The sequence below is a fragment of the Nerophis ophidion genome, linkage group LG03 (assembly GCF_033978795.1).
Source record: "Nerophis ophidion isolate RoL-2023_Sa linkage group LG03, RoL_Noph_v1.0, whole genome shotgun sequence".
NCBI lineage: Eukaryota > Metazoa > Chordata > Actinopteri > Syngnathiformes > Syngnathidae > Nerophis > Nerophis ophidion.
The window spans coordinates 77,913,153-77,926,308 of NC_084613.1; the positions used below are offsets into that span (position 1 = coordinate 77,913,153).

At 39.9% G+C, this 13,156-nt stretch overlaps 1 protein-coding gene across 1 annotated transcript in view; it reads left to right on the forward strand.

Moving 5' to 3' along the window:
• Window positions 1-12,710, forward strand: part of senp2 (SUMO specific peptidase 2) — a 30,479-nt gene extending 17,769 nt beyond the window's left edge. The window contains exons 10-17 of the mRNA XM_061896127.1: window positions 3-75; window positions 218-361; window positions 440-571; window positions 4,254-4,475; window positions 5,816-5,895; window positions 5,976-6,060; window positions 10,439-10,534; window positions 10,629-12,710. Coding sequence (XP_061752111.1) covers window positions 3-75; window positions 218-361; window positions 440-571; window positions 4,254-4,475; window positions 5,816-5,895; window positions 5,976-6,060; window positions 10,439-10,534; window positions 10,629-10,691 — 895 coding nt within the window. The 3' untranslated portion in view covers window positions 10,692-12,710. The remainder of the gene's footprint in view (window positions 1-2; window positions 76-217; window positions 362-439; window positions 572-4,253; window positions 4,476-5,815; window positions 5,896-5,975; window positions 6,061-10,438; window positions 10,535-10,628) is intronic.
• The last annotated feature ends 446 nt before the right edge of the window (window positions 12,711-13,156 follow it).

A 13,156-nucleotide genomic window follows, 5' to 3' on the forward strand; every position in this document is an offset into this window, starting at 1 on the left:
AGATGGACGGGGCTGCCTCTCAGTAAATCTTACACAGCAGCACCAGAAGACAGGCAACATGGGCGAGGTGCAAAGGTATTTTTTTTAAACTCATTTTGTATTTGTTGGCATATAGGCAACTTTTGATTGAAGTGTTGCAGTCACGTTTTAGTGGAGCGTAAGTCAGGGCTCATTATCACAGTTGTAAGTATTTCACCTGTTCTCCTGTGACGTGCAGAAAACAGTAGCTGAGTTGGACCTTTCCACAGAAGTAGCCACGCGCCTCAACCTCGTCGATCGAGTGCCGCCTACCGTCAGCCTGCCCGCCCCGCACGCGTTGCATGCAAGACACACTGCTGAGGACATACCCCGACTTACTCAGGCAAGACCAGGTCGCACAAAGTGTGACAGGAGTTTTACAGACAGGAAGGATGGCATTAATGCTGTATGCTACTTGCAGGAGATGGCGACAGAAGTAAGCGCTGCTCTGGCACAGAATGACCCCAATTTGGTTTTAAGTGCTGCTTTCAAGCTGCGCATCACGCAGAGAGACTTGGTGACTCTTCAGGAAGGCGGCTGGCTCAATGATGAGGTATTTCACTGTTTTTAGGGTTTTCTGTGCAAAATCCCAAGTTTACTGTGTTAATTCAAGCAGAGTGATACCTCAACTTACCTCAACCAAAGTTGTCACTTAAAACACTCATACAGTACATTCGGAAAGTATTCACAGCGCTTCATTTGTTTCAAATTCTCGTATAGTTCAGCAGGGGTGTCAAACTCATTTTAGATCGGGGGCCACGTGGAGAAAAATCTACTTCCAAGTGGCCCGGACTGGTAAAAACACTACACGATAACTTAAAAATAAAGATTGATTGATTGATTGATTGAAACTTTTATTAGTAGATTGCACAGTTTAGTACATATTCCGTACAATTGACCACTAAATGATATCACCCGAATAAGTCCACGTTAATCAATTCATGGTATAAATATAAACTATCAGCATGATATAGTCATCGAACAAGTTAATCATCAGAGTATATACATTGAATTATTTACATTATTTACTATCCGGGGTTGGGATGGGGTGGGTTTGGTTTTGTTGATATCAGCACTTCAGTCATCAACAATTATATCACCTGAGAAATGGACATTGAAACAGTGTAGGTCTGTCTGACTTCGTAGGACATGTACAGCGAGCAGTGAACATAGTGAGTTCAGAAAGCATAAGAACAAGTATATACATTTGATTATTTACAATACGCGGAGGTGGGATGTGGGGGGGTGGGTGTGTTAGTATAGGGTTGTAGTTGCCTGGAGATGTTCATTTAGTGCGGTTTTGAAGTAGGATAGAGATGCACTTTCTTTTACACCTGTTGGGAGTGCATTCCATATTGATGTGGCATAGAAGGAGAATGAGTTAAGACCTTTGTTAGATCGGAATCTGGGTTTAACGTGGTTTGTGGAGCTCCCCCTGGGGTTGTGGTTATGGCGGTCATTTACTGTACGTTATGGAAGTAGTTTGAGGTGTATCAGGGGTGTAGCGAATTTAATAGACTAGGCTCAGCGGAAGTTGTTTTACTCCGTCCTCCACCCTGAGCCAGCACACTTTGGAGAAGTGGGTAGGAGTGAGGTGTGATCTGGGGTGGAGGTCTCGACATAACCTGACTAGCTGGTTCTGGGATGTTTGGAGTCTGGATTTGAGGGTTTTGGAGGTGCTGGGGTACCAGAAGACAACTTCAGATTGTTTTCTTTGTTTAAAAAAAGAACAAACATATTCTAAAAATGTATAAATCATAATGTTGTTGTTTTTTTACACTTACCTGTTGCGGTTAACAGTATACATACTTTATTTGTTGTTATTTATATTGTCTGAATAAATTATGTGTTAATGTTAATCAGTTAACTCATTGGTGTTAATTTTCAACCTATCAAGATAAAAAAATTAAATCAAATCACTGTATGTTATTGATGTAGTTTGATCATTTTCCTCGACCGATGTACTTACACCATGTGATTTATTTTGTACATATGTAGCGTCATTTACAAAAATACAAAAATTGCTATCGCGACATCCAGTGGATACATTTAGAAAAGCTGTTTGTTTCATTCAAAAATTTCAGGTTGATTTTATACTCGGCAAACTCATCCGGCAGGCCGGTTAAACCTGTTCGTGGGCCTGATCCGGCCCTCAGGTCGTACGTTTGGCACCCCTGGTTTAGATATTTGACATGTATGGGAACGCGACCAACGTATATTCCTTGATATCACTCGACAAATGTTTTTTTGATTAAGTACAGGGACCTATTTAGATTTTTTTTTTACTCGTATCTGCTTTTTGCAGAAAGATTTAAGGCTCTTTTTTACTCAGATAGTTTGTGCGCTGCTTTGCTGTACAACAGCCATCTTAGCTTGGTTGACCACCACTGGTTTTCAATTCCGGTAAGAAGTCCCGTGTCAGAATTCAAGCATTGTTGGTCATTTCAAGCATTACCGGGACTTCTTTCCTTGGCACATAGATTTTATTGCTCATAGCAACGTACTTTCTACTTCCGTCAACAAACGTGTTCCTACCGTCGCCAACGAACGTGTGTTTTTTAATCATGCCAGACTTTGTAATAGACGACAAAGACAATTATTTTTGGACAAATGAAGATTCGCAACCTTATCTTTTTGAATCTGAATACACGGAGCTCTGCGTATAGAAGCTGAGTGAGCATGAAGAGAGGGTACAATGTATACCGATATTAGTATAGTACCGCGATACTGATAAAACTTATTCGGTACTATACCGCCTCTGAAAAGTACCACTCCGCCATCCCCCCGTCCCCCGTTGTCGTCACGTCATGTCATGTCATTGCTGGTTTACGAGCAGTACTTAAAAGCAGACACTGTGTATGGACAGAAAAGGGAGAACGGACGCATTTTGGCTTAAAAAGTAATGATAAAAGTGAAGTAATAACACTGAAACGCCCTCAGGAAGAGGTGCTTTAAGACATAGCTAGCTAGCGGCTAAAGCCCAGCCTCAGTCTGTAGTGTTGTAGCTACTTCTAAATCACTAATCCTCGCCTCCAAGGCGAAAAATAAAGTAAGTTTGTTACAAGTTTCTTCTGCATGATGAGGAATAGCTAAACATGCTTCACTACACACCATAGCTCACTGGCATCAAAATGTAAACAAACGCCATTGGTGGATCTACACCTGACATCCACTGTAATGATACCAAGTACAGGAGCGTATCTAGTCCATACTACTATGATTACGTCCATATTTTTGGGCATCACAACATCTTCTTTGTTTTTTTTTTTAATATATATTTATATTATGTTTATAAACTCAGGAGATACGTCCCTGGACACATGAGGACTTTGAATATGACCGATGTATGATCCTGTAACAACTTGGTATCTGACTGATACCCAAATTTGTGGTATCATCCAAAACTAATGTAAAGCATCTAGACAATAGAAAAATGAATGATTATTACATTTTAACAGGTTTAGATAGAAACATGTTAAAAGAGAAAGTAAGCTGATATTAACAGTAAATTAACAAGTAGATTAATAATTCATTTTCTACCAATGGTACTTAATAATTTTGACAAAATAATACAATGGAAAATGAAACAATATGTTACTGCATATGTCAGCAGACTAAATTAGGAGCCTTTGTTTGTTTACTTAATACTAAAAGACAAGTTCTCTTTTATGTTCACTATTTTATTTAAGGATAAACTTGCAATAAGAAACATAGGTTTAATGTACCGTAAGATTTTTTTGTTAAAATAAAACCGATAATGAAATTTTTTGCGCTCCCCCTTATTTAGAAAAAGTATCAAAAAGTAGCAAAAAGTATCAAAATCATTTTGGTACCTGTACCAAAATATTGGCATTGGTAACAATGTGGACAGTGGCGAGAGGGTCAGGACCTTCCTGACCTTTTGCCCAAAGATTCCCACCTCTACCACCGGTTCATACTGCGACAAACATGCTTCAGAACAGCTTCAGGCATGGGTGGATGAGCAAACCTCAGCATGAGGGGGGGATGTCGACCAGAAGGATGTGGAAGCTGCACCGCTGCTAAATGTTTGGTTTCCAAGGGTAGATCTCTAGCTATAAGATAATGATAGCAATCACTGCAAATATCGTACGTCATCAAACTATGCTCACAATTTTAAAGCATAAAAAAATGGAGAGAAGCCGCTTGTATCTGTGTTATTCTTACAGAGATGGCTAATATTGTCTAAACCTTACACTTGTGTTTCCAATGTGCAGGTGATCAACTTCTACCTGTCCCTGGTTATGGAGCAGTGTTCTGACACGGGAGCGAGAGTGTACTCGTTCAGCACCTTCTTCTACCCCAAGCTCCGAGGCGGAGGAGTCGGGGGGCAAGCCGGGGGGCACGCCGCCGTGAAGCGCTGGACAAAAGCCGTCGACCTCTTTCTGTACGACTTGGTTCTAGTCCCTCTCCATATAGGCGTCCACTGGGCTCTAGCGGTGAGTCAGAACACTTGAACAGAACACTCTGTAGACATGGCCTAAGGCTACACTAAGCCTGATAATACCCTTAAACAAATAGTTATTTAGCCTAAGCCCCGTTTTGGCCACACTTAATCATGTAATTTTTTCACACTGTTAAGTGTGCCGTCTATTTCTTAAATCTCCGGCTTTAGCTTTGTTTGGACTAATTGCTCGTTTACAAAGTGAGTTCGGGGAGGAAGTGACGCCTTAAAAGACCGCGTCCTACAAAGTAAGTGACGTCAGAAAGAACGCGCCACAGGCAGCTTCATAATAAAACGGTTTTGTAACTCGGAACCAACCACTGGAAATATGGAGGCGAGTCATCCAGACATGCCGTTGTTTCTCCTTCCGTCTGTACAGACGCTTGTGGAAATTACACATGAATACCTTAAGAGAAAGCAATTGCAGCTATTTGGGATACAACACTTCTCAGACAGCAAGAGAACTTTCCAATGTCCAGCTGTGATTCTACTTACCGAAAAACTTTGTCCAATTGTCGAAGGAGAGCCGACGAGAATGCGGGCTCCCGTGAATGTGATTTCAAAAAAGTAGCGTGTGTTTTGTACTACCTGGCCGTCGAGGGAAGACTACGGAAAACGGCAAATGCTTTTGGACTGGCAAAGCAGACTGTATCAGTTATTGTCCGCCATGTATGTAGCGGACTCAAAGTCTAGGTCCAGAGTATATGAAGTCACCAAAAACGAATGGACAATGAATGTGAAGTCAAAAGAGTGAAGAGTGTCCTGACCAGATATCTAGATCCCTAGATTGATTGATGTAAAATGTTGTTTATCACATTGTTTACTTTCACGTGTCCATTCAAGATTTAATGTATGATTTCTCAGGTGTGATTCACTACAATAGGGCCCCACAGCACGCTGGATTCCAGTTAATTGAAGTACCACAACAGTGGGTATTGTTCAGATAAAACAAAATTTAAGAACATGCACACAAAGCAACACTGACTATTGCGTGCGCATTTTCCGCACATGAGTACTAGTTCGCGTTGTGCCGACGGACGAAGGGGGAGAGGGTCTTAAACGACCATTGTGTGTGTGTGTGTGTGTGTGTGTGTGTGTGTGTGTGTGTGTGTGTGTGTGTGTGTGTGTGTGTGTGTGTGTGTGTGTGTGTGTGTGTGTGTGTGTGTGTGTGTGTGTGTGTGTGTGTGTGTGTGTGTGTGTGTGTGTGTGTGGACACGGATAAGGTTAAGTCGGATTTACCCTGGTTAACCTTAGCCGGCTTAGTGTAGAAGGGGCCTTAGCATGTTGCTGTGCATATTAAACAACATATATGTGCCTTCCATCACTCTCCCTCAGGTGATAGATTTGAAAGCAAAGACGGTGAAGTCCTATGATTCAATAGGCCAAAGACATGATGACGTTTGCAGTCTTTTACTGTGAGTCTACCGACATGTTGTATTTTATACCACCTTTTCCTTGCAATGCTTTTAACTGGACATGCTGGGTATTTTTGCAGTCTCTACCTCAAGGAGGAGCACAGAGCAAAAAAAGTCAGAGAACTGGACAGCTCAAAGTGGACTGTTGGTTGCATGCGAGCCTCTGTAAGTGGTCATGTAAAAATACCCTATTTCCTCGTTAAATTGTTTCATACTGTTGTCAAAAATGGAACCATTGAGCCTTTAGATTACAATACCTGTACATCGTCTTTTACAGGCGAGTGTGAAAGGAGCTTTAGACGCCATGCTCCAATAAATTATCGGGTGCATCGTTTACTATATTTCGGTAACTTATCTACCGACATCCTGGCTTATTTAAAACATTTAAAAATTTGATGTTTTTGTAAGGATATTAAATACTCAAGTCTGTCAATCAAATAGTCAAAACAATAATCGTGTGAATGTATTGTATTGAGCTTGCAATCGAAGTGGCATTTGAGGGGGTGAAAAAGCCCATATATAAGTAAAAATTAACAGTTAATTTATTTATTTATTAACTCCACAGAGAAAAAAAGTGCAGGCACACTATGGTAAGCGACGTAGCAAAAGTGCCGACTGACATGACTCTCAAGCAGTGGTGGGCAAACTTTTTGGCTCAGGGGCCAAATTGGCTTTTGAAATTTGACAAACGGGCCGAGCCAACACATGATGCAATTTAAAGCATATATCTGTTGGAACTAAGAGTAGACTTCCCGAAAATGGGCTACACATTTATTTTCAATAATATATCAGAACCTCCAAAAAAATAAGGTATTACAGGGTTAACACTAGGGTACCAGCATCGGTACCAAAATGTATTTAGATACTTTTCTAAATAAAGGTGCCCACAAAAAATTGCATTACTGGCTTTAGTTTAACAAAAAATATTTCGGTACATTAAGCATATGCATTGTCCTTAAATGAAATAGCGAACATGCAAGACAATTTGTCTTTTAGTAGTAAGAGGCGAGACAAAGCAAATCAAATGTGTCTTCAGATGCGTCCTGACTCAGAACTATTTAACTGGTTTGGAGTTTCCCCATGAAGAAAAAAAAATACCTGTAAAAAAATTTGGAAAGCAGCAGAACATTATAGAGCATATTTGTTTTGTTATTGACAAACCAACAGAACAAACACTAGTGTTTTAAAGTCAGTTCTTAAAAACAGCAGAGCGCTCCTGTCAAATAATCTTTGAAAAACAAAAATATATTTTTTTTTCACTATACAGTATTATCCATTTGATGAGATAAAAACTTGGAAGTCTTGCCTTACATGTACAATTTTATTTATTTTTTAATACTTTAGGTTAAAGTCCTGCCCGCTATTCTCGGTCCTAACCCTTCGGAAAAAAGCTGTTCAGTTGCTTAGTCCCTGAAACTAGAATTATACTGTATATATTTTGATGTATTCTTTTTATATTTTATCATGTTTTTTAAAAAATTTAATATTTGGTATAGTTTTTTCACTTCTATTTCAATAGGATATTGTGTTTATAAACATTTGTGATTAAGGACTATACAAATACAATTTGATTGATCAAGCATGTATACATTTAATTTAAATACAATTAATTCCTAAACTCCCAGACACAATTTGATTGTATTACAGATCAGAAATCTTAGTTCCTTATGATATGTAAAAAAAATTAAATGTCTTAAAACCAAAAACAGAAGACGACTAGACTACTGCAACGCACTTCTTGTCAGGATCCCCAGTAAGAACATCCAGAAGCTGAAATACATACAGAATAGTGCTGCTAGGATCCTGATGAGATCCCTTCACTGGCTTCCTGTTCCACTCAGGATTGAATAAAAAGTCTCCCTCCTATCCTACCAGTGCATCCATGGTAATGCCCCCCTCTACCTCAAAGAACTACTTACCCCCAAATCCTCCACACGACACCTCCGCTCCGGAAAGGCTAACATCCGAGAACAAAGCTATGAACAACGAGAGACCGGTCTTTCTGCTGCGCCGCTCCCAGTCTGTGGAACGCTCTCCCTGACTACCTGAGGGGACCACAGACTGTGGATGCTTTTAAAAAAAAAAAGCTGATAAACCCTGTTTTTTAAAAAATACTTTTTTTTTAAATGTATGCATACTAGTTCTAGCTGTTAAGCTGTTCTAGTTTTTATTTTTATTTATTTTTATAATCTCTTTATTTTTTATTTTTTTAATAAACTGTAGAACTTTGAGGTTGTTTGCTCAGTACAAAGTGCTTTTTACAAATAAAATCCACTACTATTATTATAATTAAGTGCAATTTGAAATTGAATCAATTTTATTAGTGTACTTATTTTGGATAATTAATTTTTTTACCTTGATTATATTAGTGCTTAAGTAAGTCACAAAATAATGCTGGAAATAATGTTGTTTATCTGCAATAATCTGTGAGAAAATTTATCGTCCAGCAAAATGTGTTCTTAGCTCAGGTGTAATCCGCCTGGTTAAACCCCCGCTTCCGGTCAGTCCGAGACTCGAAAATGGGTTCCTTCGAATTAGAATGCATCATGCTAGCTCCTCGGGTTGTCCCGATACCAATAATTTGGTACTGTTACTGGTATTGTATTTCATATATTGTGCTATAAACACAGTTAGGTTAGAATTTAAAAAAAAAGAACTTTATTGACCCTACATTAAATAATTCATGATTTATGGTTACCACTCCTGGTCTGTGCTTTTTAACAAAGATACAATTATTTGTAAATACTAAAAACAAAGCTATGGATAAAAGTACCCAGGTAAGCCATGTAGCAGGTAAAACACATTGTTAAATATAGAACACAAATTGTTGGTATTTGTTACACAATTCAGTCATTTCACTTGCATTAGTTGACATGAATTGGGCAGTTTTAATCCCGCTAATGTTTGGCATTAAGCCAAGCAGCTGTGTGCACGTCTATGTATTCACATGTCTCCCGTCCAAAGGCAAAACCCAGTAACTCAATTTTGGTCAAAACTGAGCTGATAATAATTTTAGAGTTCCGAGGTGATATGCTTTACATTAGTGTATGCGATATTGTAATTTGTTCCGTAAGTAAGCTGTTACGCGTATGGAAGACCTAGCAACTACCACATAACCGCGTAGATACAACAGAAAAATCTAATACCTCAAGGGACCAATCGGAGCTTCTTTGTCAGTCGCCTTATTGTCTTTAATGAGACATTTGCACGAATGTGGGCCGACGGTCAACCTGATTATGTGATACTATGGCACGAGGGGATATTTGGAAGATTGGCCCAGGACGTTGCAAGCACCTTCATTAAATGTATTCTTCTTGATTCTTCCCCTTGTATACTCTTTTGGGCAGATAACTGTGGAGGTCAAAATAAAAACTGGACGCTGTACACGGCTCTTGCCCAATGTGCAAACGCAGAATGGGGCCCACCCGAGATTGTGATAAAATATCTGGAGAAAGGGCACACGTTCATGATAGCAAATTCAATCCATGACTCAATCGGCAAGAAAATGAAAGCTCAAGAAAACATCTATACGTTTGATGACTTAGTAGATCTTTGTAAGACAGCATCAAGATAGATTGGTTTTCCTTTGTTTTCTCAAAATCAGCTAAAAGTGAGTTATTAGGTTTTGCCTTTGGAAGGGAGATGTGCACAACATGGGAGCTGGTTAACTCAGAGTAGCGTACAGTATGTGTTTTTGCGAGAATGGCAATGTGTTGGCTTAGTCACGTCCATGAGTGAGTGGGCGAGTAAAGAGAGAGAGAGTGTGCACTGCGCAGTAGAGTGATGAACGCTTCCTGCTAAACTAATAATAAGGCAATTGTCACAAATCCCGCGGCCTCATCACGCTAACCTAAAAGCAGAGTTTGGCAGACCCATTACCGGGTAAAGGGAAAGGTGTTACTACCCCCCGACGAAAACATCGGCCCTGGAGGGAACGTCTCCCCTGTGCTCCTCGACTACGGTCTGCACAGGAGCCGAACAGCTGGAAAGCTGTAACAACTCCGTTATTACCTGTCACACCCAATCACAAGTCGGCATTTGAAGGCAGGCAACGGTTAACGATGCCAAACTTTTTTAGCGTGACCAACAAAGCAACTTGTGCTGTCGCCATCACAACTGGCAGCTGCTGGTACCACTACGGAAAAATAAACAATACATTGTCAGAATAAAGAGTCTTGTGAGTCACTAGAGAGTAACAGTTAATGCAAAATGTTCCACTACTCAAGATTATCATTGTCAAGTACTTAGTTTTGTCTGTACTGAAAAATGTCTGCAGTAGGAAATGAGCATTAAATCTGTTTTAAATGGCATTAAAAAGCATTAAATTAGATTTGCCGATACCTGCAGAAACTAGTATATTTTATTGTATTTTTATTTATGTAACAGAAGGGTTAAATGCAACATTCTTTAAAAAAAACAACTGAAGACTGCCTTCCTAATAGACACAGAGTACTCTCTGAAGTTTAGTAAACCAGCAACCACAAAACAGGGTATATTTAGAGTCATTTATTTTGTGATAACTGCTCCGTAAACTTTCTTCCAGGAAATCCCCCAGCAGAAAAATGGCAGCGACTGTGGAGTGTTTGCATGTAAATATGCACAATACATCGCTAAAGGAAGACCTCTCACCTTCAAACAGGTATTGTACAACGCCTTTGCCTGTACTTGTGATTTCTATACAAAACACGAAAAGTAACACGTGTTTTATTTTTGTTTATTTTTTTACCGTGCAGTGGCACATGCCTCTCTTCCGTAAGTTAATGATTTGGGAAATTCTGCATCGGAAGCTGCTGTAACATGTCCATTCAGCATGTCAACATGCGGAAAAAACCTATACAGACATTGCAAGGAAAGGAAGAAGAAGAACTGAGCGGGGAGGACGATTTGTCTGACTGAAGTCCAGCTGCTCACCGCTTAAGACTTTATTTACTTCCCTTTACAGCTCTGTGACATTAACCTGTTTTAGTCTCTGAGTTTTAATTAGAGACTTTTCTTGGACATGCACATTGAGAGCTTTGCTGCTGGCCGAGTGACTTTTTTTTTTTTTTTTCCACCTTTGCATTGTTTGTATAATTGTCCTTAGTACTGCCACAAGTGCCTTTTATCTTCTGACACTGACCTCAGATCCAAACTGGAGAGCGACCATGATTGGATTCCAATGTATGATTTCACAAGCAACAGACAAGTAAGTTTAAGTTAAACTTGCAGAAAATACATGAAGTTTTTTTTTTTATTACATGACTGAATTAGTTTTTTTCAAAGGCCTACTGAAACCCACTACTACCGACCACTCAGTCTGATAGTTTATATATCAATGCTGAAATATTAACATTGCAACACATGCCAATACGGCCGGTTTAGTTTACTAAATTGCAATTTTAAATTTCGCGCGGAAGTATCATGCTAAAAACGTCGCGGTATGATGCCTCGTGCGCGAGTGACTTCACACATTGTAGAGGACATTTGGTCCCAGCACCGTTCACAGCTATAAGTAGTCTCTTTTTATCGCATAATTCTACAGTATTATGGACATTTATGTTTGTTAATCTTTTGCAATTTGTTCAATGAACAATGGAGACATAAAAGAAGAAAGCTGTAGGTGGGAAGCGGTGTATTGCGGCCGCCTTTAGCAACACAAACACAGCCGGTGTTTCATTGTTTACATTCCCGAAAGATGACAGTCAAGCTTTACTATGGAACAGAGATGTCAAGCGAACACGGTTGGATTGGACCACACACACAAAAGTACAGAGTATTATGTGTATTAATAAAAAACATTTTACCATTCTGTATTCTGAAGGCGATCTATGTCGTGTGCTACTCCGGCATCAATATGCGTCCTCCTGATCGTCACAGTCAGCGTCGGGTTCAAAGCGGTATGGCTCTATCCCTTGTTGCGGTTGGTCCTGCCTCCCCCACGACTGCCAGGGCGCCTCTCACAGCATCTTCCCTATCTGAATTGCTCCCACTGCCCTCTTTTGTTTTTTCCTAGTCCTTCACTCTCACTTTCCTCATCCACGAATCTTTCATCCTCGCTCAATTTAATGGGGAAATTGTCGCTTTCTCAGGCCGAATCGCTCTCGCTGTTGGTGGCCATGATTGTAAACAATGTTCAGATGTGAGGAGCTCCACAACCCGTGACATCACGCGCATATCGTCTGCTACTTCCGGTACAGGCAAGGTTGGTTTTTTTTAACAGCACCAAAAGTTGCGAACTTTATCGTGGATGTTCTCTACTAAATCCTTTCAGCAAAAATATGGCAATATCGCGAAATGATCAAGTAAATAAGAAAATCGCATTTCAGTAGGCCTTTAAGTATGTATTTAGTTGTGCTATCTTCAATGAATGTAGTTGTTTATTCCCTGACTGAACCAGTAAGAGGTGTGATGGTAATGTACAGTACAGTTTTTACAATTGCATAGCAAACTACTGTAAACAGGCATGTTGGGAGTTCATGCTTTAAAAAAAAAAAGGAATAAATGTTATTAATGTAACCTCCATTTGGCTCATTGCTACTCGCCATAGTACGGTGCTTCTCAATTATATTTCTGTGAGCAGCCCATGCATTGTCTTCTCGACTTTGACTACTTTTGGTAAAGTAGCTTCAAGATTGCAGTTCGTTTTGAGGACGAAAGTTGGAAATCCTTTGCTTGAAGCCCTTTTCTTCCACCGTGGAAGGAAGACACTTTTGTCAAGTTGCTCCCCTGCGCCCTACCATGTCCAAACTTGCTGTGCTACGTTTGTTCTGTAAAAATGTTTGTTTGTGCCTTTATGGTTTTTAAGTTATTCTTTAATAAATCACCCCAAACTGAAACCAGACTTTTGTGCTGCAAACATTTACCAACCGGCATAGCTCGGTTGGTAGAGCGGCCGTGCCAGCAACTTGAGGGTTGCGGGTTCGATTCCCGCTTCCGCCATCCTAGTCACTGCCGTTGTGTCCTTGGGCAAGACACTTTACCCACCTGCTCCCAGTGCCACCCACACTGGTTTAAATATAACTTAGATATTGGGTTTCACTATGTAAAGCGCTTTGAGTCACTAGAGAAAAGCGCTATATAAATATAATTCACTTCACAATATCAATGTTATAAAATATTGATCTTTCGGAGGCTCCAATTACTTCATATCAAATGTTTTATTTTGAAATATAGGGGCCCCTCCCTGGACTGAAGCCCTTGCCTCCGTGGTCAAAAATGGATGTAAGAAACTGTGTGTTGGTTTGTTTATAAATAAAGAAAATGCTTTTGTTTTGAAGCAACC